Consider the following 27,101-nt stretch of genomic DNA (forward strand, 5'->3'; position numbering starts at 1 on the left):
TATGTGAACTCCTTTGTGCTGTCAAACAATCCGTCCCCTCTTGAATTCCATTGTACAGCTAGTCTGATCTTCATCTTCCCTGCATTGATCTGTAACCTCTGTGAATGCTGCTTGTCCCTCTTGAGTCTTGGAAACCAGTGCAGGGCTATGTACAAACTCAATCAGCTGTTTGCCTTCCCTGATAATTCCTAATTTGTTCTCCCCTTTAGTCCTTACCTACCTACTTCAATTCAGTGCCAGAGAGAAGATAATGTGTGGCAAATACATTCTTGTCTCTCTCTAGATTTTATATCGGAAAACAACCTTACTTTGGTGAGCTGGCTTTAAAAGGTGCCACTATCAAATGCCTATTATGATAATGGCACAAACTCACTTTCCCATGGGCTGTCTGAGGAAACTGATGAGGCTAACATGGCAAGACAAGGTTCCAGATATTGAGGTTCTCATACGGGCCCGCATTCCAAGCATCCCTATTCCGTTGATGAAATCACAGGTGAGATGGGCAGGCCATGTCACCAGAATGTCAGATTAGTGACTGCCAGAGAAGAACTTTTACGGCAAGCTAAAGGAGGGAAAGTGCTCTCAGGGAGGGCAGAAGAAACATTTCAAAGACTCCCTCAAGTTATCCTTGGAGTGTTTCAACAATGACCCTGAGTTTTGGGAAGATCTCCTTCATGGTAGTTCTATTTGGTGAAACCTCATCCATACTGGAGCTATAGTCTGTGAGTGGAGGAGAACTGCTGAGGCAGAGCAGAAGTACCAGCAGCGTAAATTTCGTAACAGCAGCATGTCCGTTGTTAATCAAGCAACCCATAGTAGCATCTCTTGTTCAATGTGCCACAGACAGTTCAAAGCTCAGAATGGCCTGATCAGCTACTCACGGGTTCACAGAAACTAAACCAACCTGTGATGTCATGGTCATCTTCTAACTAGAAGGATGAACAACAATGGTAATTGCAAAAGGCGCTGAGATTTTCAGTGGAGATTGGCCCAGATCCTAAACGTCCGAGAATTTCAGAAGAGTTTGAACCCACATCTGACATTTATGGCTGACCTGTTTCCTATAATAAGCCAAAGCAAAAGCCACCCTTTCACTCTGAGGATCTGGTCAATTTCTATTTTACTGAGTTTGAACTTTTAATATAATTTAATTTAATTTTGTTTTCTTTCCTTCTAACAATCTAAACTATGGTTATTTCATCATACTCTTTTTAAAATTTCTTTTATGTTACATTTTAAAAAATTCTTTATCAGGTGCAGTATGGCTTAGTATGTTACAGTCACAGCTGATAAGATAACTGAGTTACAGTGTAAAGATGCACTGCAGTTTAACTCATGACACTTTGGCAGCTGGGTTTCCTCTCTTGGTGAAGTTTGCTGTGGCTACTTAGTCATCAGTGTAAATCCCATCTATTGACAGTCTTTTAGCATCAATACTTCTGTGGCACCATTAGAAAATGCTTCCAGGCGGGCATGAGTTCAGGCTGAAGAATTATTTGGGACTGCCTTGTCTACTGCTAGTCAACATCGTAAGGTGTTTGGAAAAAGTGGTTAAATTGTGACATTAAAAAGAACAGGAGTACTTGTGGCACCTTAGAGACTAACAAATTTATTAGAGCATAAGCTTTCGTGGACTACAGCTCACTTCTTCGGATGCATATAGAGTGAAACATATATTGAGGAGATATATATACACACATACAGAGAGCATGAACAGGTGGGAGTTGTCTTACCAACTCTGAGAGGCCAAAATTTGTTAGTCTCTAAGGTGCCACAAGTACTCCTGTTCTTTTTGCGGATACAGACTAACATGGCTACTACTCTGAAACCTGTCATTGTGACAATGTTATGTCAAACTTACATGTAATGAGAACTTTATTAATACATAATATATATTAAATAAAACCTGGCTTATGTATTTGAGTGATTGCATCGCCTCATGGCATTGACGAACATGCTGCTTCTTGGTTAAATGTAACCACATAGGTTGCAAACATGTTGGATATGTCTCTCCATCTTCGTCTTTCGGTTGCCAGTTGTAAGTATACTACGTCTTTCAGCCTTCCTTATAGTTCAGCTACTGGAAGCTCAATGCAATTCTTGATTCCTCAGAGTTTTCAACTGGCCTTTCATCTTGTTTCTTTCTCTTATCCATTTATGTGCTTTCCTATTTTTCCATGTAAGCCATGCATACCTCTTCTCATGCTTCACATTCCAGCTTGCTCTCCAAACCTTCTTGTTGAAGTGTTTGTTAATTATCAGCTCATGGGTTGGTGGTTACCCCAGTGTTAAAAATCTAATTTTTAAACAGAGGTGGAACTTTTTCTTCTATCTTTCAAAGGTTTCCCACAGTTTTGTTTCCCTCCAGTCTATCTTCTTGGTGAGGAGTAGCATCCCTCACCTGGACTGGGTAGCTATACTCGCCCACAGCTCCTAATTCTTTTCTGTCTGTGGTGATCTTAGCTTCTTTTCTATTGTGATGGAATGGTATGTTTTCTGTAAACTTATCAGTGCACTTTCCAGGCATTTCCGTCATTTCCCCCATCTGCTTCTCCCACAGACAGAAATTAATCAAGCTCCTTATACAGGATGTAGAGTTAAAATAATGTTTTGGGAACTCGGGGCTCAGATAAATCTTTAATCTTCACAACATGCACAAAATATCAGATTTTTGTTGGCGGGAAATGGATTCACAGTCACAGTTTGCACAGTTGTACAAAGTACCTATCTCAATCTCACTCGTCCAACCAAATAATTTCAACTAGCTAGAAAGAGGAGCATATTCATTTATCTACGCAACATTTCTTTATAATTCTTAGGAGCATAAGTGCACCTGGCGGGCTACACTCTCATAATCTCCATTTCACATCTGGGCATCGTGTGTCTCACAATGTTATGTGCCAAAGGGCATGTTCCATGAAAAAAACTGAACATCTGATCCAGAGCAAACCCTAATTTCTGTTAAAAGAACAGGAGTCCTTGTGGCACCTTAGAGACTAACAACTTTATTTGAGCATAAGCTTTCGTGGGCTACAGCCCACTTCATCGGATGCATAGAATGGAACATATAGTAAGAAGATATAAATACATCCAGAGAACATGAAAAGGTGGAAGTTGCCCAACCAACTCTAAGAGGCTAATTAATTAAGATGAGCTATTATCAGCAGGAGAAAAAAAAACTTTTGTAGTGATAATCAAGATGGCCCATTTCAGACAGTTGACAAGAAGGTGTGAGGATACTGAACATGGGGAAATAGATTCAATTTGTGTAATGACCCAGCCACTCTCAGTCTCTATTCAAGCCCAAGTTAATGGTGTCTAGTTTGCAAATTAATTCCAGTTCAGCAGTTTCTCGTTGGAGTCTGTTTTTGAAGCTTTTCTGTTGCAAAATTGCCACCTTTAAGTCTGTTACTGAGTGGAATTAATTTGCAAACGGCTGGGTCGTTACACAAGTGAGAAAAGTGCTTTTGAAGTTCTTGGCTAAAACTTGGGAAAAGGACCGTTGTAATCAATAAAGGCCCCTCTCCTGAAACCTGTTGGCACAGTTGGACTCTACTTGTGCAGAACCACTTTAAAGTCACTGGGGCTCCGTCCTGGTGCTAAAGGGATCCACCTACACAGGAGAATGCAGAATCAGGGCTAACGTGGGACAAAAACAGGAGGCTACAGCACACAAATCTGAAGGAGCTTTCCTGATCGTTTTGGCAGTTCAGCTTCTAAGATTTCTGCCACCTCTAACCAGTTTGCATAACCTAGACCCCAGAAAACCCATCAGGCTCTTCTGCCAGCCCATGTGGTCTCGCTGTCGAAAGATTCATCAAGAACATTAAGTATAAACCTTGACACTTAATCTTTGCTTCAGTATCTTGGGGTTTGATTACATATTTTTAACTGCAGGATGGCGCCTGGAAATTTTGCAGCCTTTGGTTGACACTGAAGTCACTGCTGGGGACCGAGCTACCCTTAGCTGTGTTTTAAGTGAAGCAGTGCCAGTCAGCGAAGTCGCCTGGTATATTAATGACATGGATATCCAACCAGACGAGAACTGGGAAATGCAGGCAGATGGAGACACCTACAAACTGATCCTGAAGAAAGCCCAACCACATCATGCTGGAGAGGTGACTTTTGCTGCAAGGGATGCAATTGCCTCAGCCACGTTATCTGTAATAGGTAGGTTCATCCAGTGAACGTTTCTGCCAATTCTAGCCATTGGCACTTGCACCACGGAGGGCAGGACAAGAGGCAATGGGTTAAAACTACAGCAGAGCAGCTTTAGATTAAATCTCAGGAAAAACTTCCTAACTGTAAGAACAGTAGGACAATGGACCAGTTTCCTAGAGAGGTTGTGGAAGCTCCTTCACTGGAGGTTTTCAAAAGGAGGCTGGAGATCCCTCCGTCTTGGCTGGTTTTTAGACAACAAATCCTGCAGCTTGGCAGGGAGTTAAACTAGATGACCCTTTCGGTCCCTTCTAACCCTATGATTCTATGCTTCTCAGCCTACAGGATTGAGCTCTGTCACTCTGATTTTCTTACATCTGTGCTGTTTTCTGTTTCTCCTTCCCACAGGCACACACGCCAGCTTTCTCAGGTTTGATAAATTGCTGCTGTGCAAGTCTGCTCTGACTGTCTCTTGAAATGAAAATTAAACCAATTAGTGATGAGATCTTCTTTTCAGTGTTACCTTAGCTGAAATCCACCATTTTGTAACCTACCATTCTTCCGTAAAGTACTAACTAGAACTGTACATACTTGTGGAGAAACCAATTTTCTGAGCAAGTTCTCTCTATCTTTATTTAAAATAATACTCTGCAAACTTACCAGCCTTAGGGAAAATTGAATTACAGTCAGTGAGGAAAAATTACCAAGAAAATAGAAGCACTTCAAAATGTGCTATTTTATTCTAGATTTCCATGGTCAATCTGATCGATGTATAGCAATATTTTACTTCACAGTGCACAGATATCTTGTTGTTCATAGTTAATAACAAATGAACTGTTGACCTTTTAGGTCCTGTTTGTCATTATGGGACAAATTTTCAATAATGGCTTCCAAATTTTAGGAACCCCACAATTGGGGCGTGTAAGAATTTGGGCATGCAAAACGGGTTATTAGACTTTGGGAGTTGTAGATGTAAACCCAAACAAGAAACTGATAAAGTGTGAATCCAAGACTTGCACAGTCAAATTGGAGGTTTTGGGTGCCCAAAATTAGAGGCCAGGTTATAGCCTAATTTGACCCTTAATTTCATAGTAAGAGATATTGCAGTGTCACAGGTAATTTTCTTGGAAAATACCCATGTAGTTTCAGACTAAAGAGAGCTATTTCTGTCTTCTAAACCAGAGTGTATATTGCATGATAAATCCTTATGGATATGCTGAGGGTAATGATCAGTCCCCAAGTAGTCTGCAGGGACACAGTTCCAATGTTTTCATGTGTTTATGCTTTATTTGCTGGTTTACATGGAGAGCCACACAGTAGTTGCACAAGTATGGCAGCAATTTCCGTGAGATTTACGAGAGTTATTGTGCAATCCTGTGATGACTCCATTTCCATTAGAGATGGACTGTAACTAACGTTTGGGGCTGACCATCCCCGAACTCTGGGCACATTCTGACCTGATCTTTGTAGGTTTAGCTCATCTCTACTTTATCTTTGATTGGACAAGATGGCATTAAAAATCACAAGACTTGGGAAGGTTCCATGGTAAACTTTAGGAGAGCTAATGTGGTTGCAGTGAGTTTATTGCTTGTCACTAGAGCTGGGTGAATAATTAATTTTTTTTCTTTTTTTTTTTGGTTTTGCCTGGAAACCGCAAAATCAAGGAAAATATTCAGTTTGGTTCTGAAGACTTTCGGAAATGGTAGGCAAATTGGAAAAGTCAGTTTCAGGCCAGCAAATATGTGTGGGTCCCCTTTATAAGCTTTAACCCAGTGGTTAGGGCACTTGTGATGGACTGAGGTTTGAATCCCTGCTCTGAATCACAGGGAGAGAAGATTGGAAGCCACGTCTTCTACCTGTTAGGTGAATGCAGGGTATAGTCATCCTCACATTCTCGCTCTGTCCCAATGACTATGTAAGTGTTTATACGAAGTGGAACAGTTTCAACAGGAGAGATTGAGAGCAGCCATACCCCAGAATAGTCTAAAGCCAGGCTGCTCACCTGGGAGGAGGTGATCTGCTCCAGAGTGGGGATTCAAGCTTGGGTCTCCCTCATCTTAGGCATGTGACCTAACTACTAGGCTAAGGGCAGATTCAGACACAGAGTTTGCTGGTCAGGAAAACCTTTTTCCCAAACGGTATTAATTAGGTCATGTTCGCCAGTATTTTTGGACCAGCCAAAAATGCATTTTTGGGTGAAAAAACTATTCACCTGAAAAATTCCACCCCGACCATAGATTACGGTGCAGCACAGCTCTGCAGAGAGTTGTCAATTGTGCAAAGATGTGTCTGATTTTCATCGGCACAACGCAGCTCCGATTCATGGTGAGAAAGATACTGAATGTGCACTTAGATTTCTCCTTATTGCTTATAATGAGGGCTTATTTGTAATCTCACTAAAAAGCGACAGCACTTATTTTATACATCATTGGAACTCTGTTGTTCCCTCAGCCCTCCCTGATCCCCCTGAAGATCCAGAGATTTTAAGTAAGAGCAGTCGCTTGGTAACTCTGTCCTGGTTCACACCGCTGAGCAATGGTGGCTGTGGCATCTTAGGCTACAATGTCGAGAGGAAAACACCTGGCAGTGGCTGGCAGCAATGCAACAAGGAACTTATTCAAAACACGGAGTTTGTTGTGGACAATCTCTCACCAGGCGAACCCTACAGGTTCCGCATTTCAGCTGTAAACAAAGTTGGTGCTGGTGAACCAGTGCATTTACCTCAAACTGTGCAGCTAGGTGAGAATTAGAGAAGTCCCATAATGCACTGAGAGCTGTTATAGGCCTGTATTTCGCATGGCATGTCTGCTTAGGGTGACCAGCTCTCCCGATTTTATAGGGACAGTCCTGATTTTGGGGCCTTTTTCTTGCATAGGCTCCTATTATCCCCCACCCCCATCCTGATTTTTCACATTCGCTGTCTGGTCACCCTATGTCTGCATCACACATTCACAGGGCCGCCCAGAAGATTCAGGGGGCTGGGGCAAAGCAATTTTGGGGGGCCCTCCCATAAAAAAAAGTTTCAATACTATAGAATACTATATTCTCGTGGGGGTCCCTGTGGGGCCTGGGCAAATTGCCCCCTTTCCCCCCCCTTCCCCCCCCCCCCCCCCCCCCGGTGGCCCTGCACATTCAAGGGACCTCACATGAGAGCGAAGCGTCCACACTATAGCATAGTTTGGTGCTTCTGAGTCTTGGAGAGAACGTTGGTAAATTGTTTTGGGCAGAAGCAAAGCGAAACCTGCTGTGTTGTTTATCTACTTGACATCTTTCTCTCCATACCGCAGCACTCAGTCTCATGGCTTGCAATGCATCTCCGAGTTTTGTCTGATCAACATAAGATTCTTTTCTCATGGAGACCAGACGTAATGACTGAGGCAGGGCATGCTGGAATGGCTATGTTACTGTGGCTGACGGCAAGCGAGAGTTTTATTGCGCATGCAAGGGAGAGGCAGTGTTTCCTCCTTAAAATGCCTCTTTCTCTCTCTCTCTTTCTGATATTTGTATGTCTCTTATAATTTAACACCTTGACAATGTACCTGTGGGTACCAATTCACAGTTGCTTCAGTGACTATTTGTGAAACCGCAGTGGTCATGGAGAGAGAGGGAGCCATCATTTCAGTTACCTCTACGTTGTTTTCTTGTAAAGCCTCTCTCTACACTCTATTGCAATGGTGCCTGTGTGCTTTGTGTAGTTTCTTCTTATCTTTTTTGAAAACCCCTGGTAAGTTAAATTCCTAAGAGGGGGGAAAAGAACATTTAAAAAACATATTTGCCCATGTTTCTTTCTTCGGTCAAGTCTGGCTGAACTCGGGTGCATTTTAAATACTGGTGCCGTGCAGCTGTCATGTTATTAGAAGGTCATCTATCAAAGTGATGAACACAACAAGACATTTTCTCACGATTTAAGAGCTGCTGGCTCAGTCATTAGTAACAAGAGTGAAGGTTTCATCATGTTTTTCAAAACCTGAGATGGAGGCAACTTTCAAAATCTTTTTTCTATGTTGGATCTTTTCTTCAAAAGTTGAAGGGAGCGCCACTTCAGCTGGCTCTACGCTTCTAATTTATGCTTCGAGCGTATAGGAATTGTAAAGCTACTATGGGCTAGGTCTTGGTGGGGTGTATGAGACTGTGTGAGACACTTGGCGATGACTAAGGCTAAGATTTTGTCATGGATGTTTTTAGTAAAAGTCACAGATAGGTAGCGGGCAATAAAGAAAAATTCATGGAAGCCCATGACCTGCCCGTGACTTTTATTAAAAATATCTGTGACAAACTGGGGAGCAAATCTGCAGGGTCCCCATACCACCCACAGCGGCCCAGAACTCCCAGGGGCCCCCACAGCTCCTGGCCACCGTAGGCAGCCGGGGGGCCCTGCAGCTCCCAGCCGCCGCAGGCTGAAGTCACAGAGGTCTCTGGAAGTCACTGATTCAGTGACTTCCGCGACCTTCGTGACAAAATTGTAGCCTGAGTGATCACCTATAAGCACAGAAACATAAGGGGGGGGAAGCGCAATGGCTTCTGAATGTAGCTGTAAACTAATGCAATCTAATCTTCTTGGAGAGCTTTAGAAGTTGGAAACTCTAAATTACCGCAATTTTTCCATTTTACCTTCCAATGATTGGCTGCAACAGTTGAACAAAAATTTTAAAACACCAACATTCAAAGCTTGGATGCTTCACAGACTCTAATTCCCCCCCCCCCCCTTCATTGATTTTAATGCCCTAATTTTTATAATTGCAGAGCCTCCATTTACAGTCACTCATCCCTTAGTAGGCAAGTCGGTCTTGGAAGGGGAGGTGGCTGTCCTGGAGTGTGAATTTTCAAGAGAGACCCAAGAGGCAATCTGGGTCAAAGGAAAAGAACAACTACAGCCTGGAGGAAGATATGAAATAAAGTCTGATGGCAAAAAGCAGATGCTCATTATTCATGCATTTAAACCTGAAGATCAAGGATTGTACACCTGCATGATCTCTCCTGATACCAGATCCTCTGCTCTTCTGTCTCTTGAAGGTACAAAAAGTGTGTATCTGAGAGTTTTTATTAGTTCTAATTAAGGATACTCAATAGCCTCTCCATTGTTAAGATTAGAATTCAGTTTCCATTATAAGCTCAATATTTCTCCTCCTGCTAAATCCACAAGCAAAGACATATCAGCCTCAAAATTAGGACATCATGTCTGTTGTCGAGGTAGAATTTGTCTATGGGTTTTGAAGTGATCAGACAAGAATTTCCTTATCAATGATACATTTAAAAATGGACACATTCACCAGAGTCCAAAACTTTTTTGCCACTTTATAGCTAAGAATAAAACCAAAACACACACAAAAACAGAAGTGAGACATTTTAGTTCACTGGAGTCATATAGCCACATCCTAGTGCTCAAGACTGTTGATTAAACTCTAATTGTAGGTCATTAAGATTTTAAATTGTGATGTCCAAGTGTCTCATTGGCTCCCACAGACGTAAAAAGGGTCACCAGATGTCCGCTGAAGACCTACTGGTAAGCTTTCATTTAAAGAAGGAAAATAAGTCTCTAGCTCTTTTCGAGCTTAATTGGACAAGCTGTAGGTAAATTAAAACACAGTAAGAAAAATGGTGTTCACCACATTAGAAGATTCCTCAAATGCTTTTTTGCCACATCCTCACTTGAGACCAAGGATGGTGGGAAAGAATTAAAATTGAGTTTATTGGATTCCTCAAGAGGGAGGGAAATCAAAGTCAAAGCAGGGTAAGTGTATTTATTCCCTACACAAGAGGCAACCATATGCTTTCATTCTGAATTACTTTCCTGTTAGAAAAAATGGTGAGAGAGAGCAAAAGAAAAGTCTCAGTGAGAGAGCACAGGACATGGATCTCCTCTAAGACAGGCTGCTGCAACTCTGAGGCAGAGAGGCAGCATTCTTAAAAATTAAAAAATTCTTACATTGCAATTTAGACTTTTCCCATTCGGTGCCAGGGCACCTCTTAAAAAATGCTACACTTTCCTAATGGCATTAGTCAAGTTGAAAATACATAATGTAGATAAAAAATAGTGTTTACAAAACCGTTTGTACTGGAAAATATTTTTCTGCACCCCCAGACAAATGCATTAAGTGGAGACAGGTGAAGAATATGTGACTTCCTCTCAAATTCTCCAATGAGAATCAGTGTGTTGTTACAATACATGTTTTCACTGATCTTCTGCAGGTTGATCTGGGATGTAACATAAAACAAACGTAAGGAAGTACTTTTTCCTCACAACACACACAGTCAGCCTGTGGAGCACATTGCCAGGGGATGTTGTGAGGGCCAAAAATATAATGGGGTTCAAAAAAGAATTAGATAAGTTCATGGAAGATAGGTCCATCAATGGCTATTAGCCAGGTTGATCAGGCACACAACCCCATGCTGTGGGTGTTCCTAAACCTCTGACTGCCGGAAGCTGGGACTGGACAACAGGGGATGTATCATTGATAAATTGCCCCGTTCTGTTCATTCTCTTTAAGCATCTGGCACTGGTCATTGGTGAAAGACAGGATACTGGGCTAGATGGACCATTGGTCTGACCCAGTATGGCCATTCTGATGTTCTTATTACCGCCTATGGCTTTCACTGCAGGTCCTGTGGGGCACTGTTTCCATGGGGTATATTCAGCAGAACATAGATGATTTTTGCTTTATGGCTAAAATGCAGTGGTTAATTTTAATTTCAGTGATATTTTACTGCCTGGATTTGGAGTAACATTTTCATGTGATTTCTCTTGCGTTATTCACATGCTTCTTCTTACTGTCTTACTAACTGAATCCCAATTAGTTCCCACAGTGGCACTGCCAAAAGAGGTAGCCCAGGAAGCACATGATGTGATTCAACTTGAAGAGATGGTGGATGGACAGCTCCAGCCCAGCTTGCCGCCCGAAGCTGCTCAGGAGGGGGACCTTCACCTGCTCTGGGAGGCTATTGCCAAGAAGCGAAGAATGAGCAGGGAGCCAACCCTGGATTCCATCAGTGAAGTGCCAGAAGAGGATGATAAACTTCATAAGCTGAAGAAGGAAGAAGCGGAGTCTCATTATTACTCAGAAGAATACTCCACCTGTGATGAGCTGACTAAAACTGGAGAAGCAGACTTCTCTTTCACGAGCTCAGATGATGAGTCTAGGGCTGGGACGCCTTCACTAGTTAACTACCTTAAAAAGGCCGGAAAATCTACTATTAGCATTGGTAGCAAGGTTCAGACAGTCTCCACCAGTAAATTCTGGAAACACTGGGAGCAATCGGGCGTCGAGACTACTGAGTCTGCTCTTCCTGCCAAGCCTGCTGAACCAGAAATCATGGAAGATTTAGATGATCCTTCCATGACCAAAGCAGCTGTGAAAATTCAGGCTGCTTTCAAAGGGTATAAAGTGAGGAAGGAGATCAAACAGCAGGAATGTCCCGTGTTTGGCGATACCTTCAAAGATTTTTGTGGTGAGCCAGGAGGCACTCTCCACCTTGAGTGTGTGGCTCTCAGCAAAACCGATATGAAGGTCCGTTGGCTGAAAGACAATGAGGAACTTTCAGATGGGCGCCACTATCACATAGACAATTACAGTGATGGAACTTGCTCCTTGATTATCACTGGCCTGGACATGAAAGACACAGGAAAATATACCTGTGAGGCATCTAATAAGTTTGGCAAGGTTTCCCAGAGTGCTAAGGTGGTGGTTGGTACCCAGGCGCCGGATGCTCTCCGTAAGCACAAGCAAGTGAAACGCCTCGCTGACAGCGAAACGGAGAGCTCTTCTGGCAGCGAACTGGACGATGCGTTCCGTAAAGCAGGAAGGAGACTTCACAAGCTCTTCAAGTCCAAGATCTCAACGGAAATGTCTGATGTGGAGGAGGAGCTCTTTGTCAGCGCGGATGAAGGGGATGTGGAGGTGGTGGATCACCAGACGTATCGCGAGGATGATCACTACATCTACATCAAATTTGAAATCTTGGCGGAAGCAAAAACAGCAGCTGGCCGGTTCAGAGAGATGTTTGCTGCGCTGGGTATCCCAGTCGAGATTGACATCCTGGACCAAGGCCTTAAAAAAATAGAGCTTCGCATAGGGAAAGCAGCACCACCTGCTCCAGGGCAGATTCAGCCCTTGGTGAAAAGAACTCCACCACCTTTACTGACTTCTGATACAGGTTAGCAAGGCATGCTAGTTTCTTATTTAATAATCATATTTAGAGCTCACTCAGAAATTATTTTTCCTCACAACAATTTTCTTTAAAATTTTGAGGGGTTGAAAACCTGAAAACAGAGATTTTTATATTTTACTAAAATTTCCATTTAGTCAAAAATCCTTTTGGCATTGTAAAAATGTTTTGAGGGAAAATTTTTTACTCACCCTAATAACAAAACACACAGTAGCATCCGTACAATGCTTTGAAGACATCAGTTAACTAAGCAGTTCTGAGAACATTCTCAGCCTGTTTTACAGAGGGAGGGACTTGACCCAAGCTTAGAGTAGTGATGCTGCAGTGTCTGGAACAGCTATTGGAGAATAAATGAGTCCTTTTTATAAGGCAAATTCTACTGAGTAGAGTTGGGGACGGGGGTGGAAAGCGGTTTTCCCATTCCTTGAAGATTTCAAGATATCAAAACATTTTCCAGTTCTGAACGGGGGGCAAAAAGCCAAAATCTTTGAAAATTTTCATGAATTGGAAATCAGAAAAAAATCCTTTTGCGTCACTCTAAATGTTTTCTTTCAATGATTTTGGAATGTTTTGTTTTGATAATTTCAAAACATTTGGTTTTGATTTTGACCATTTTCAATTTTTTTTTACTCTAATTAACTGGCATTTTGAAACAAAACTCCATTTAGAATTGGAAAACTAGAATTTGTCTTTTAGAAAATGTTGAAACTACACCATTCAAAACAGTTCAAACATTTTCCAAGTCATAAAAGATGTCAAAACTGACCCTTTTGCACAAAAATTTTTGGTTTTGAGGAAGTGGCGTTTGCTGGTGAAAAAAACATTTCACTGGAAAATTACCAACCTAAGCTACTTCTTTGCAGTTTATATTATGTAGGAAGGGCATCTCTCTATTATTTCAAAACGTGCCAGCCATCACTGCGAGTCCCTTCCTCTCACACACTGCACAGCAGCGTTCTTGAAACGCATCCTTACCAATTAACACAGCTGGTTGTTTCCTTTTCTCTCTTCCAACTGTACCGTATTCAGCTCCCATGTTCATAACCGAGCTGCAAAACCAAGAGGTGCAGGACGGCTACCCAGTCAGCTTTGACTGTGTTGTTGTTGGCAAACCCTTACCCACGGTGCGCTGGTTCAAGGATGGGAAAGTTATCGAAGAAGACGACCATTATATGATCAACGAGGACCAGGAAGGGTGCCACCAACTGATCATCACCGCCGTGGTCCCTACTGACATGGGTGTCTACCGCTGCCTTGCTGAAAACAACATGGGAGTTTCTTCAAGCAAGGCGGAGTTGCGGGTGGACTGTGAGTCTTGAGGAATGATTGAGAAGACCGAATGTTAATGGGGCGTGTGAGTGGTATTTGAATAAGATGCATATGTGCACGTTTGTTATAATATTATGCATAATATTAATAGGGGAGCGTGAATGGTGTTAAATAAAGATACATGTTTATTCTGGTTGATCTGAACAAGTGAATCTCATTGGCAGGAAAATGACACGTGAGAGGTAAAATCAGTTCACTTGGGTTTTTTTACTCCTTTCGTATGGGATAATTAGGGTTTTGTTCATTAAAATGTAAATGAAGGAGCTGTAAGCTTAATGATTTGGTGGGGTGTTTTTTCTCCTATTATCGTGACCCGTGTTTGAGGGTGAAGCAGTTTTTGGCAATGTTGTCACCAGTGTAACTGGATTAGTGAGTTGCCAAGCACTGCACATTCATTCCCAAAGGTCGGAGAAATCTCACATGAGAAATGCACCATGGGGCCATACCCAGTGCATCGTGATCTGATCCTGGGTTCCCAGCTCCCTCTGTCTCCACAAAGGCTGTAAGCATTACAGAGACAGCACATTCACTCTTGGGGAAAAACGTGTGTGGCTTCTCTCTCTTGCAGTACCCTCTGGCTGGCGCTTGCAGTAGCATTGGTGGGGCTCAAAGGGAGACACATCCAGCTGTCCTTTGTCTGGAGGGGGCATCAGGTGGAGTGGGTGGAGATGAATGAGTATTAAGAAGGGGGATCACGGAGGCTGCTGCTGCTCCCAATAAAGAAATTTCAGAACCTGCAAGGACTTTTAGCTGCAACTGTTATGAACTGCAGTGGTTACAAAGTGTGGATCATGGAGAATGTCCCTTTTTCTTTTATCAGTGACCAGTACTGATTACGATACAGCAGCAGATGCAACAGAGACATCTTCTTATTACAGTGCCAAAGGATATCTCTCAAGGTAAAAGACGAATGATAGAGCTGCGGTGACTGGAAAACATGGCACAATGCTAATTTTTATTCATGAGTGTTTGGATTTAGATGGGTTCAGTGGGAATCAGACAACCACGATCATTACGGTGGTAAAGCAAAGGCTATGGTAATCTGTGAATATAATTTCATGTCAGTGGTACCTGCTTACGGTGGGCTTGGTTACAGTGAAACATCCTTGTTGTGTCTGCTTTGTGCTGCTCCCTCAGTGCAAAACAGCCCACAGCCTGGCTGCTTCAGCACACTGGGAATTCCTTCCTGGTGTAATGCAGTCCTCAGTCTGGGATTGGGAGTGGTCAGGAAAAGAGGGTGAAGCTGAAACTGCTGCACTGGCTTCCGGGGGGTCATTGGCAGCGGGGTGCTCATGGCTTCTCTAAATTATGCCAGGGACCAGGATAGCGCTGGCTGTTCCTGAGATCCAGTCCAGAATCACCTTTAGATCTAAGGGCTAGTCTACGCTACCCGCCCGGATCAGCGGGTAGAAATCGATCTCTCGGGGATCGATTTATCGCGTCTCATCTAGATGGATAAATCGATCCCCGAATCAACGCGCTTACTCCCACCTTGTCAGGAGGAGTAAGTGCCGTCGACGGGAGAGCCGCGGCGGTCGATTTGCCGCTGTCCTCACAGCGGGGTAAGTCGAATAGGATACGCCGAATTCAGCTACGCTATTCACGTAGCTGAATTTGCGTATCTTAAATCTACCCCTCCCCCTTAGTGTAGACCTAGCCTTAGAGAATCACCTTTAGATCTTAGAGTAATCTTTGTCCCCAACCCCTCAGAGGTGCCAGGTGCAGGGCCGGCTCCAGGGTTTTTGTTGCCCCAAGCAGCAAAAAAAAAAAAAAAAAAAAAGCCGCGATCACGATCTGCGGCACTTCGGTGGCAGCTCTACCGCCGCCGCTTAATTCTTTGGCAGCAATTCGGCGGCAGGTCCCTCGGTCCGAGAGGGACTGAGGTACCCGCCACCGAAGAGCTGGACGTGCTGCCCCTCTCCGTTGGCCGCCCCGATCACCTGCTTGCTGAGCTGGTGCCTGGAGCCGGCCCTGGCCGGGTGTATCTTGGCCACAACTGAGATTTTAGCCGATTGTTTTCGATGGGATTTAACGTGTGTCTGATTTTACTTTTCAGACACATGTAGAATGGCTGGAATCCTGGGGTTCTGTTCCCTGTTTTGGCACTGATCTGCTGTGTGACCTCAGGCAGTTTCTTTAACTTCTGTGCCATAAGTTCGTCATCTATGAAGTGGGGATAACGCTGCTTTCCCACCTTTGTAAAACACTTTGAGATGTACAGATAAAAAGCTTGTATTGTGAATGGGGCCGGTAACACTGCCTGTTATTCAGGTTGCCCAACAATTCCCATTATAAGACCCTGTTTTCAGCTGATTATGACTTTACCAAACTTTTATCATTTGGGCTAAAATTTTTCATCCCAAGTGTCTGCGTAGCCTGATTCTTTTTTTTTTTTTCTTCTAAATTGTAGCCAAATTGGTTCGGTCATTTCTGAGAATGGGGCTTGGGGAGTAGGGGTTATTTTGCCGATGTTAAAAAAAAAAAAATCTGACTACCTTTGTTTTTAAAAGCTCTAGTGCTCCCATGATTTGAAGCAGGAACTTGAAATTTGACAGAGGGTGGGGTGTTTCCCTTTTGTCAGGGATTTGTCTTTTGCAGTCCTTATGAAAATCTACCCAAATTTGACCAATTGATAAGCCTTTGAAAAATCCCAGTTCACGCAGGCTCATTAGAGACTCCTTAGAACTTACCAGCTAAAGTCAATAAAGGTTCCATCCATACTTGGGCCTGGCTGCTGTGGGCCATGTTGGTTCTGGGCACCTGCATTGAAAACAGCAAGACTGTCTCTCCCATGCTCTAAATGACCCCCATGCTGGGCCCAGGTGGTGTGGAGGAGGAAGCTGCCTGATTTGAATGCAGTGAAGACAAGAGCTGTACTTGTGGTGGGGAGAGTAGATTGGTACAAGGGGTATAGAAGGAGGCAGGGGACTGGAAGTTGGGGTAGGGAGGATACCGGGACTGGGAAGCAGGGGGAGACTGGGAGTGGCTGGGGAAGGAGACTGGGTTAAGGAGCCAAACGGCTGACCCTGAGATTAGATTAAGAGCCCAGAGAGGAAGATTAGGACTGGGAGCCAGTGGGGTGGAGAAAAGGGGGAGGCATCTGGAGGCAAGGTGGAAGAGAGAAACAGATTGGATGAGGAGTCAGGAGGGAGGTAACGTAGACTGATGGGACAAGGGGACTGGGACTGGGATGAGAAACTTGAGGAGAATGTGACTGGGAGTGCGAGCGCCAGCGGTGGGAAAGAGAAAAGACTGCGACATGGGCAGGTTGGAGGAGATTGGGCAGAAGGGATCATGCTTGGGGGGAGTCGAAGAAGAGTCTGTGCCTACTAGAGTGCACTCCTCTCTAGAGCCTAAAATGGTATATGCCAATTCCTCCTTTCTTTCCGACTCTAATCTATACCTAGCCGAGAACAAGAGGGAGTAGAATCCACCACAGAAGAGGAGCAGCTGCCTCAGATCCTAGATGAGCTTCATGATATTCACGTGGCCCCAGGAGCACCTTTGGCTAAATTTCACCTGAAGGTCAAAGGTAAGGGAACCTATGACATTTACAATAGTCCCATCTTGATATCTGTGAACGTGTGGACAAGGTTTTCTCATATGCTTTTGCATGCAGTTGTGCTCACAATTTGTGCACTCAAATAGCACATTTGAAATGGCAGTCACAAGTGTGTGTATGCGCAAATGACCAGCACCTAACTGGGCAATAGTTCGTGCAAAGTAAGTATTCAGTTATGTGCTCATATCCGCAATGATTAATTGCATGCACGCGTTTCTGGAAATCTAGTCCTGTAACTCCATTTTTGTAGGTTTTAGGTCATGAAGATCGGCTAGTCTCTGCATGCATTAATTGCTGTGGTGCCAGGAATGAAAAGTACAGTGTGAGCATGCTACTTTTTAAAAATAATGCTTGCCAATATGAACCATTGCTTTTCATTAGTATTTCAGGGTAGATGTACTATGCAATGATTAGTTCAAGCGATAGTAACTAGGGCCCAAATTGTCTGCTACTTGGGATAAGCCTATATAGGGCACAGGAAGCTTTGCTAAGTCATTGTGCTTTCTTTTTGATCTTTCCATCAGTGTGCAGGGGGATGGGAGGGGGGTTGTTATCCAAAAAGGTGGTTTGTCCCCCAAAATCAGCAGATTTCCCCAAAAGCCACACAACGGCCCAGTGCCTCCGCCCCGGCTCTGGGATCTCTTGTTGTCCCATCTCCTGTCCCTCTTCTGTAGAAGACCTACACTGTAGATGTGTACCCAACCCACCTCTGTGACCTAGATCCTTCCTCCATTGGCCCACCCATTCCACCTGTGTATTTCCCTGACCTCACACTGAAACGCCTACAACGTCTGGGTGGATAAAGGAGAAAAACTACAGAGATGTCACTGCCCCCGTTTGTGCTTTCCTGGAGCACTTTTACTGGGTTGTTCTGCTCCTGCCCATGGAAAGAGTGGGGACTGTTTTGGCTTAAATGGCCATGAGGCCGATCTCGAAGTCCCCATGCAGGCAAGTATGACTTCAGTCTGAATTTTGCCTGAATAAGGATTTCAGGATTTGGCTTTGTATTTGTAGCAAATCAGATCCAAATATCAACATTCTAACTCTGGAAGGCACTCAGATATCAACGTGAGGGGGGCAGAATTAGAACCTGAAAAGTACGTAATAGAATTTTAATTCATAACGAGCATTTCACAAATATCAGAATCGAGCTACTCTCTGTAGGTAGGTTAGTTTCCAAACAGACACTGTAGAACCTTGAACAAACAGCATTGGTAAGAATGGACCTTTCTTTGATTACACTGAAGTGTATGATTGGTTTGAGAGGCTTCAAAATAGTTAGTCACCCCTTCTTACATTGCTCCTTGTAGGGTACCCAGAACCTCGTCTTTACTGGTTCAAGGACGGGCAACCATTACAGGCCTCAGACCGAATCCTGAAGATCGAGAAGAAGCAATTTCATGCACTCGAAATCCTCAATGTCGTTAAGGAGGATGCTGGTCAATATTCAGTATTTATTAGCAACTCTGCAGGTTCTGCATATTCCTCGGCCAGTTTGGTTGTCAAAGGTAAGTTGTTGGTGCTTTTTGCTCTATCTGCCAGTGGCTGTCTCTGTTTTACATGTTCACTTTTCCCGATAAAGCCTATAGAAAGCAAGATATGCTGGAAAATAAAATGGGTTATAAATGAAGGGTAGAGGGATGGTTTTGTGTTTAGAGTGCTGGACTGAGAGTCAGGCAACCTGTGTTCTATTCCTGGCTCATCCATGGATTTCCACTGTGCCCTTAGGGAAGTCATATCACCTCTCTGTTGACCTGATTCTAATCTTACTTGCACATGCAGTCTAACTCCATTGTCCTCAATGCCTTCACTGGGGAATTGTGATTAAAAACTAAGGGTATGATATGGTCCATATCTGAGGCCATAACTGTAGAATACTGCAGTACTTTTAATAAGGGTTGAGTTTTGTCTCAATTGTAGAAGTAGATAGGCATAGAGCCACTGTGGTGTTTTTATTATTATTATTATTATTATTATTTATTAAATATCAGTACTCATGGAGTTAGTAATTTATGGCCAAATGTTTTTCTGATGTAATTTATCAAAATGATCTTTGTCCAAATATATGAGATATTAATTGAAGCTTAAAACAGATTTCAGTCACTCTTATGCTGAGTTACTGTACATGTCATTTATATTATAAAATGGCTTTTAGATGTATTCTACTAACGAGATGAATAACAATTTTTAGTAAAAATATAATTTATGTGTAGTCCATATTGTACTGAGTAAGTCTCTGATATCACCTGACCACATGCTTGACTGCATAAGTCAGAGAAAGGAGACATTTGTCCTCTCTATAGATGTAGTTTCATGATGGGATGATTTGTCTTTCTGTGTTACAGGTCCTGGTGAGAAGGAAGAACTGCCAGAAACAGGTGAGAGGAGCAGCACAATCGGTGATGATAGAACCACTAGTAACTTCTCAATAGTCTTAGCCTCACTTGCACCATTTCACCGTGAACTTTTTAATTTTCAGATGCTCAAGAACAGCTGGTGCCACCCAGGTTCCTGGAGAGATTTACCAGTAAAAGAGTGAGGAAAGGTGCAAGTATCACCTACTCTGTGAAGGTTGAAGGTAAACGGAGCTTAAACACAACTTTCTTTCTGTGTTACTTAATTTGCATAGCTGCCCAGTGTATCCTATCCTCTCATTGGGCCAAATCTTGAAGTCCTTACCTAGTGTAGGAGTCAGAAGATTTGGGTTCTGTTCCCATCTTTGTAACAGACTTTTGGATGCTGCTAGCCAAGACGTGTAACTCTTCTTTGCCTCAATTTCCCTATGTATAAAATGGGGATAATAGCACATTCTTATCTCACAGGGGTGTTATGAGGGCTAATCTTTCATTTTATAGATTCATAGATTCTAGGACTGGAAGGGACCTCGAGAGGTCATCGCGTCCAGTCCCCTGCCCGCATGGCAGGACCAAATACTGTCTAGACCATCCCTGATAGACATTTATCTAACCTACTCTTAAATATCTCCAGAGATGGAGATTCCACAACCTCCCTAGGCAATTTGTTCCAGTGTTTAACCACCCTGACAGTTAGGAACTTTTTCCTAATGTCCAACCTAGACCTCCCTTGCTGCAGTTTAAGCCCATTGCTTCTTGTTCTATCCTTAGAGGCTATCCTTTTTGTAAAGTGCTTTGAAGTTCTTAGATGGAAGATGCTCTAGAAGTGCAAGTATTCATTTATGATTTTTTACTGTTGTTGGAAACGGATCAGCAAACATGTTGAAAGTAGTATTCGCTCACAATGTAGTACACAGGGTTTGTAAGACGGGAGGAACCCCAATGGGACAATTAAAGAGGCTATTGCTCTTTTCTTTAGGACATCCAGCACCCACAATTACCTGGTTGAAAGAAGAATCTCATGAAGATGTTTTGTGGATCAAACCAGAGACTCCTGGCTACAAACTCGCCAGTTCCAACATGCATCACAGTCTAATCCTGCTGGATGTTGGAAAGGAATATAGTGGAACCTACACTTGCATTGCTACTAACAAGGCTGGACAATCCATCTGCACCGCCTCCCTAGAAGTTCTGGATGGTAAATTTTTGCAACATTACAAACACTTTCCCTATAGTATTAAACATAATATAGTGTACATGAATGGTATCTCCTCATTCTATTGTGTATATAATTGCTGAATGAAGAGCAAGTGTGAAAATACAATGAATTTCAACAAACTACAACTCAAGTACATACATTTCACAGAGATTCTGGTATATCTCTATTACTTTTCTTTGATAGAAAATGAATATATGCCCCTAATATAAGAATAACGTCTACAGTGTAGGGCTTTGGGCCATGTGTCAGATTAAAAGTGTGGTGAGGTTTTGCATAAACAAAACAAGAGACTAAAGAGCAATCAAGAGAATAAAAAGGAAGAAAACAGGCCCCAAACATCAGCTTTTCTTCACTCTGCTAAGGCTGTTTTGCGTCACATCTCTGCCTTAAGGCACCTGGGGCAGGCGAGTGGAGAATTCCTGCTGCGCAGAGAAATTCTCCATCATCTCTTGTTTCAGCCTCCTCTCCCCCACGCTCTGGTGTGAGAGGAGGGGCGGGAAGGGACATGTTAAGGGCATTCTGGGGGTGGGGCTTGGCCAAGGCAGAGTGGGGCCTGGAAGAGCTCTGCTCCACCAAACCTTATTCTGCCTTGATGTACATTAGAGCTGCAGTCCCCATCTGCACTGTACCAGGGCAGGGTTTGGGCAGGGTGAGGAATCTGCCCCTCAGTGTTTAGCAAATACCTTCTTTTGGCAAAGACCCTCTGATTATAAACTCTGATCTTGCAGTGAAAGAGGCGGAAGTTCTGACCCGCGAGCGCATGATGGTGACAGATGTTATAATGACCACGCTGGGGTAAGCAATGGCAGTGTATGTTAAGCCAGAAGAGCGTATACAAGATTCCTCTAGATTTCACTGAGATGGATTTACAGAATGTATTGCCCGTCAGTCCCACTGTTCAGATCAGATGGGAGACTGACTGAGCTCTCCAAAGATCTGGAAGTGTGTGGGGCATGGGGCTGGCTTGTTTGGGAAGGTTCCCCAGTATTCAACTAAAGGGTTTGGCCCCAGCCTGAAGCCTTAACTGGAGGGAATCTTCTGTTTGATTACAAGTGTTTAAAATCCTGACGTATACAACTCTAGTTCCAAAAAGCTAAATGCAAGAGGTATTGAAAGATCACTATTTCCAGGGACAAAATGATGCAGCGAGCTAGTACCCTGCCTTTCACTGCTGGAAACCACACTCCAATCCAGTCAGATTTCCTTTCCCTCTTTTTCCGATTAGGCAGATCTTCCAATTCTCCACCGGAGCTAAAGCCTGTATCACCGCCAAATTCTCCTAATTCTTCACTGCCACGCGCACCTGTGGGACTGTGTGTAATCAAACCTGTGCAGAGTTGGTGTAAAATGCCTATGCTGGTGTAAATGAGTGACGAATTCTGATTTGATGGTGTTTTACACTCACTTTGCACCAGGGCCGGCCCTGGCTTTTTTGCCGCCCCAGGCAAAAAAGCCTCCCCCCGCCCCCCCAGCAGGGAGCATGTCAGGGGAGGGCGCCGAGCCCGGCCGCGGCCCCACTCTCCCCGGGTGAGCGCCGCCCTTCTCCAGGTGCCGCCCCAAGCACATGCTTGGAGGGCTGGTGCCTGGAGCCGGCCCTGCTTTGCACTCATTTGCAGTGCACTTTGCACCTTAAGATGCCACCGGACTCCTTGTTAATTTTGTCATAGTTTTCTTAGGAATAATGTGACTTTAGCTCCATTTCACATCTGAATATTGAGTTGTACATAAGGTTAAGAATAAAGGATTGTTTTCAATTCTTAGACTTGGTTTAGTTCATAATCCTGCCAATTCATACAGATCCCCATTCTGCAACTGCTTCCGAGACATGTTGTTAATGGGGTTTCTCACGTGGAGCAGGTACAGAATTAGGCCTGTAAACAGAATGGCCAAGAGTATAACAAAGGTTTTCTCATGAGATATTACCACAGAGCCAAAGTATGCTGAATATGTGCAGTGGGATACTGTCAGTATCTGTGTTTTAAAGATTAGCACTTTGCTTGCATAATGCATGAAGGTCTTTTCATGATATGACCCGATAAGAGTTAGTTTGTGCAGTCAAAAGAGTCAGGAAATCTAGATTCTGTTCCTAGTCCTGACATGGAATATCTGCCTAGGCTTGGAAAACTCTCTTATGTCAAACTTTAGGAACTAAAACAGGCATGTAAATGTTCTGATTTTCAGAGTCAGTGGTAGTTGTAGCACCTCTGAAAAACAAGTCACTTTCACTTAGAGGCCTAATAGACTTGGGCACCTCATTTGGGGTACTAAAGTTTGATAATGTTGGCTGTACCCACTCTGTGCCTCAACTTTGCCATGTGTAAAATGGGGCTAATACTTCAGTTAAGAACCTTAGAGGCATGTGGTAATTTCTGAAGGTTTATTAGATTGTTTGAGATCCTCCAATGAAAGATAAGTGAATGTATTAATAGTAACAAGTTTCTTCTTGATTGGCAGGTATGAAGACAAGGACAGAAAAGGACATGGGTAAAGTTGTATGAAAACTCTTGTTCTCATATAGTATGCCTCCTTCACCTCCAAAGCAGGCAAAATTCCCATACTCAAATTCTGAATTTCACTTGCATAGCTTGAGGAAAAAAATGGATGACGGGGATGACCACTAAACTGCTTGTTTACTAATTTAACTGAAACATAATTCTCCAACTCTGCCATCTTGATCTTACATACTAGATAGGAGGAAAAGATTTTGAAAAATAAACACTGGTAACTAATCATTACATTTTAAAAGGTTTACAGCTGGAATTTTTCTTTAAAAGTCGTGTCTGGTACATTGGCAATAAAATTTGGTGGCTCTCAACTTAAAAATCATTCAATTAAAGGGACAATGTCAATATCTCTTGCTTGTCAAGACTATGTCCCTGAAATGCTCTGTAACTATATTTATTTGCTAGTTTTGCTTCTGCTAGAGTAAGAAAGTTCCAGCATTGCTTCCTTAAGAAAATGCAGAGCACTTTTATGAAGATGTGTAATGATGTGTCCAGGATCTGCACGCCACACAACTTGGCATGATTTGACACAAATGGGAATCTATGTCTCAGAAAGGACTGACGCCGGAAAGCAGGAGGGTTGCATATCAGGACAGAAGTGCATTGACAGAGCTGTGCTGTGGGAAAACCTTGCACAGTGTCTTTCCATGCGATGCTTGACACAGCCTAGTGCTGTTGGTTTTTCACGCTCATGAACACCAACTTCATTCACAATTTAAAATGTAGGGTTTGTTTGTTTTTCTGGGCTGAGTGAATTTTGTGCTGGTGAAAGGTGTCAGACTTGCAGCCCTGCACAGTGTGAAAACTTCTTTTTACCTGCTGAATAATTACAGCAATGGCAGTGGTAGTTTACCCCCAAACTGTCCCACCAATGTACCTCAATCCTGATCTGCAGGGACCTCCTCTATGGGCAGATCCACGGACAGCCTGCATGTCCCTCAGTCCTTGGTTTCTCTATTATAACTACAAACCAGGGCAATAGTTGGCAATGGGCACATAAATTCACTGGAGCTGAGACTAGAACTCTCATTTGACATAAGTCACTGTTCAATCCTCTCATGGTAACACTTTCAGTCACTAATAACCTGGGCTAAATTTCAACCAGTGTTCTAGAGATGAACGGTTCCCCTGGGCAATGCAGTCCTCTAAAACTCCATGTTAAAATAAGCCATCTGTCTTGGATGGCTAGACACAACAAATCCTGTATCTGGGCTTAGACTAGATGACCCTTGTGGTCCCTTCTAACCTTATGGTTCTATTATTCTAAACCTCATGCAAGAGGAATAACAATACCTATGCCACCCCATTGGCTTCAGTGTGGCATGATCGTGGTTTCCGTGTTCAGAGTTTATCATCAGTTCTAAAGTTCACATCTGGGTCCTAATCCAGATATGCTCAAAGACCATGTGAAGAATGAAAGGGCATCTGGTTCTGACTCATCCCTGATGTAAATAGCTTCCATGATCACACTTGTCATTTTGGCCTTTGACTCCCCCTTTCTCTTTTTCAGAGTTGGAATCTCTATCCACCCTCCTGAACCAAGGAAAGGTAGGAGAAGCTGCTTTAGCTGGAGACTCATGACCTCCACATCTATAGTTAAGGTTGCCAATGTGTTTCCATTATAACCTTCTGTTTTCAATTCCTTAGAACTTTTTGAAATTCTGAAATACACACTTTTCTCATTACAAAATACTTTTGTCACCTTTTTTGGAACAACTGTTTGGCTTGGAAGGACATCAGGCTGTGCTCCAGGCATTCCTGGCCAGTCTAGCTGTCTAAAAAATGTACCCAAGGTTTGCACATTGAGGATACAATTTATCTCTATGCAGAAGACCAGCATAAGGAATAGTCAGCTATTGAATCCCATATAATTCTTCAAAATGGAGCCTAAATAGAACTTAAGTGGTTTTTAGGCCTCATGCCAACTGTACAGGGGTGAATTTCAGCCTGAGGGAGGCAAGACTCCATAGGAATGCACAGGTAAAGTGCATTCCCACAAGGGAGCAGAGTTAAGGTTTTTACACCACACCAATCACTCTGGAATCTAAGCACTGTTCTGTACAACCTTAACTCTGCCCCCTTCTGCAGTATCAGCTAGCCCTTAATTGCATGATCACATACTATTTTGTCTGCAGGACACTGCATCATTTGTTGCATAGGTCGAATGGTCCACAGGGAATAAAGCAGCTGTTCAATATTTATTTTTATCATTACTGTTCAATGAGTGGATTCCTGCCTCAGTCACTACATGCTACCCATCCTATCCACTGAGAGGCTGTGTTCCCTGTAGAGGTGACTCTCCACTGTGTCTGGTGGGGAGTGTGAACTCCAAATTGTTCTTGTCTGGACACCATAGCATCACTGACATCAGTTTCAGAAGGACAAGTCAGTCATGTCTGGTTCATTGGAATGGACTTTCAGATGACATACTACAGACTTGATAGCGTGTTCTCCCTTTTCTAGGAGAGCTTGTAGAAGGCGAGGCTGATAAAGAAGGTGTGTCCAGAAGTCACATTTCATTAGCTGATGTTGGAACAGAAGAATTCCTCCAGAAACTCACCTCCCATATCACAGAAATGGTGTCTGCAAAAATAAGTCAGGGTAAGCGCTTGGCAAGTGTGAATACAAAGCAGAGCAGTCAATCTTCAGGTTTGGGTTGAGTTTTAAATCTCATCTATGAAACAATTATTTTGCACATAATAATAACAATAATAATATAACACTAATAAGAGATTCATCAGATAGAGCTCAATCCCCTGACTTTTCTTTATGCTGTTTCTGGAACTTTCCAGGAAAGTTAGCATCTAGAGTTGAAAAGGGACTTTTCCATACAGGCATGAACTTTCAGTTTTGTTTTAGTGAAAATACAAATTGAATAAATTTTCACATATTTTTCAAATGTTTTACCACATTTGTGAATTACTAGACTAAAGAGGATTAAGCCAGTGGATTAAGCACGTGTCTGAGGGGCAAGAACTCCTGAGCATTAATCTCTGCCCTGCCATTACTTGCCATGTAGCCTTGAGCACATCATTTATCCTCTCTTAATCATAGTTTCTTCACCTGTAAAATGGGGTTAATGATATTTGCATATCCACTTCACCAGAGTGTTGTGAGGGTTAATTAGGTAGCGCTGTGAACAATATGAACCCCATATAAGTACTAACTACTGATTATTATTACCAAAGCTATGTAGGCCAAAATTTCATTGACATTGACACTGCTCCACACCACCCTGGCAGTATAAATAGGCCTCAAAATGGCAGTAGGTTATATTTACGTGCACTTTCAGGCCCCATATATATGACTAGGGAGATATAATGTGGCCTTCATGTAAATGAGAATTAGGTCCATATGAAAGTTTGAGCAACAGAGGGTCCTGTGGCACATTTAAGACTAACAGAAGTATTGGGAGCATAAGCTTTCGTGGGTAAGAACCTCACTTCTTCAGATGCAAGTGAGGTTCTTACCCACAAAAGCTCATGCTCCCAATACTTCTGTTAGTCTTAAAGGTGCCACAGGACCCTCTGTTGCTTTTTACAGATTCAGACTAACACGGTTACCCCTCTGATACATGAAAGTTTGAATCATTCATAGTTATGTTGCTCTTCCAACAGTGTTTGAATTTACAGTAATGGTATGGGCCCACATGCTGCTATGTTATCTCTCTACAGTCCGACTGAAGTAAATCATGTAATCTCAGGGACTTCAAATGCCCAATATGCATGTGTCATCATAATTATTAACAGGAGCTCATGTACTGGATGATGCAAGAGGTCTGTCCTGGGGGTATTTGATTTTGTGAAGATTTA

General features: G+C 43.0%; 1 protein-coding gene across 6 annotated transcripts in view; it reads left to right on the top strand.

Moving 5' to 3' along the window:
* OBSCN (obscurin, cytoskeletal calmodulin and titin-interacting RhoGEF) overlaps nucleotides 1-27,101 on the top strand; it is a 266,409-nt gene that overhangs the window by 187,722 nt on the left and 51,586 nt on the right. For 5 of the 6 annotated variants that reach the window (XM_065582593.1, XM_065582594.1, XM_065582591.1 and 2 more), the window contains 15 exons: nucleotides 3,898-4,170; nucleotides 6,610-6,897; nucleotides 8,902-9,180; nucleotides 10,954-12,309; nucleotides 13,351-13,629; nucleotides 14,471-14,549; nucleotides 17,058-17,182; nucleotides 18,523-18,720; nucleotides 19,558-19,590; nucleotides 19,692-19,790; nucleotides 20,546-20,764; nucleotides 21,514-21,580; nucleotides 23,240-23,269; nucleotides 24,800-24,837; nucleotides 25,753-25,890. In XM_065582593.1, coding sequence (XP_065438665.1) covers nucleotides 3,898-4,170; nucleotides 6,610-6,897; nucleotides 8,902-9,180; nucleotides 10,954-12,309; nucleotides 13,351-13,629; nucleotides 14,471-14,549; nucleotides 17,058-17,182; nucleotides 18,523-18,720; nucleotides 19,558-19,590; nucleotides 19,692-19,790; nucleotides 20,546-20,764; nucleotides 21,514-21,580; nucleotides 23,240-23,269; nucleotides 24,800-24,837; nucleotides 25,753-25,890 — 3,501 coding nt within the window. The remainder of the gene's footprint in view (nucleotides 1-3,897; nucleotides 4,171-6,609; nucleotides 6,898-8,901; nucleotides 9,181-10,953; nucleotides 12,310-13,350; nucleotides 13,630-14,470; nucleotides 14,550-17,057; nucleotides 17,183-18,522; nucleotides 18,721-19,557; nucleotides 19,591-19,691; nucleotides 19,791-20,545; nucleotides 20,765-21,513; nucleotides 21,581-23,239; nucleotides 23,270-24,799; nucleotides 24,838-25,752; nucleotides 25,891-27,101) is intronic. The other variant, XM_065582592.1, reaches the window with a different exon arrangement.

This window comes from Chrysemys picta, chromosome 2 (genome assembly GCF_011386835.1).
Source record: "Chrysemys picta bellii isolate R12L10 chromosome 2, ASM1138683v2, whole genome shotgun sequence".
NCBI lineage: Eukaryota > Metazoa > Chordata > Testudines > Emydidae > Chrysemys > Chrysemys picta.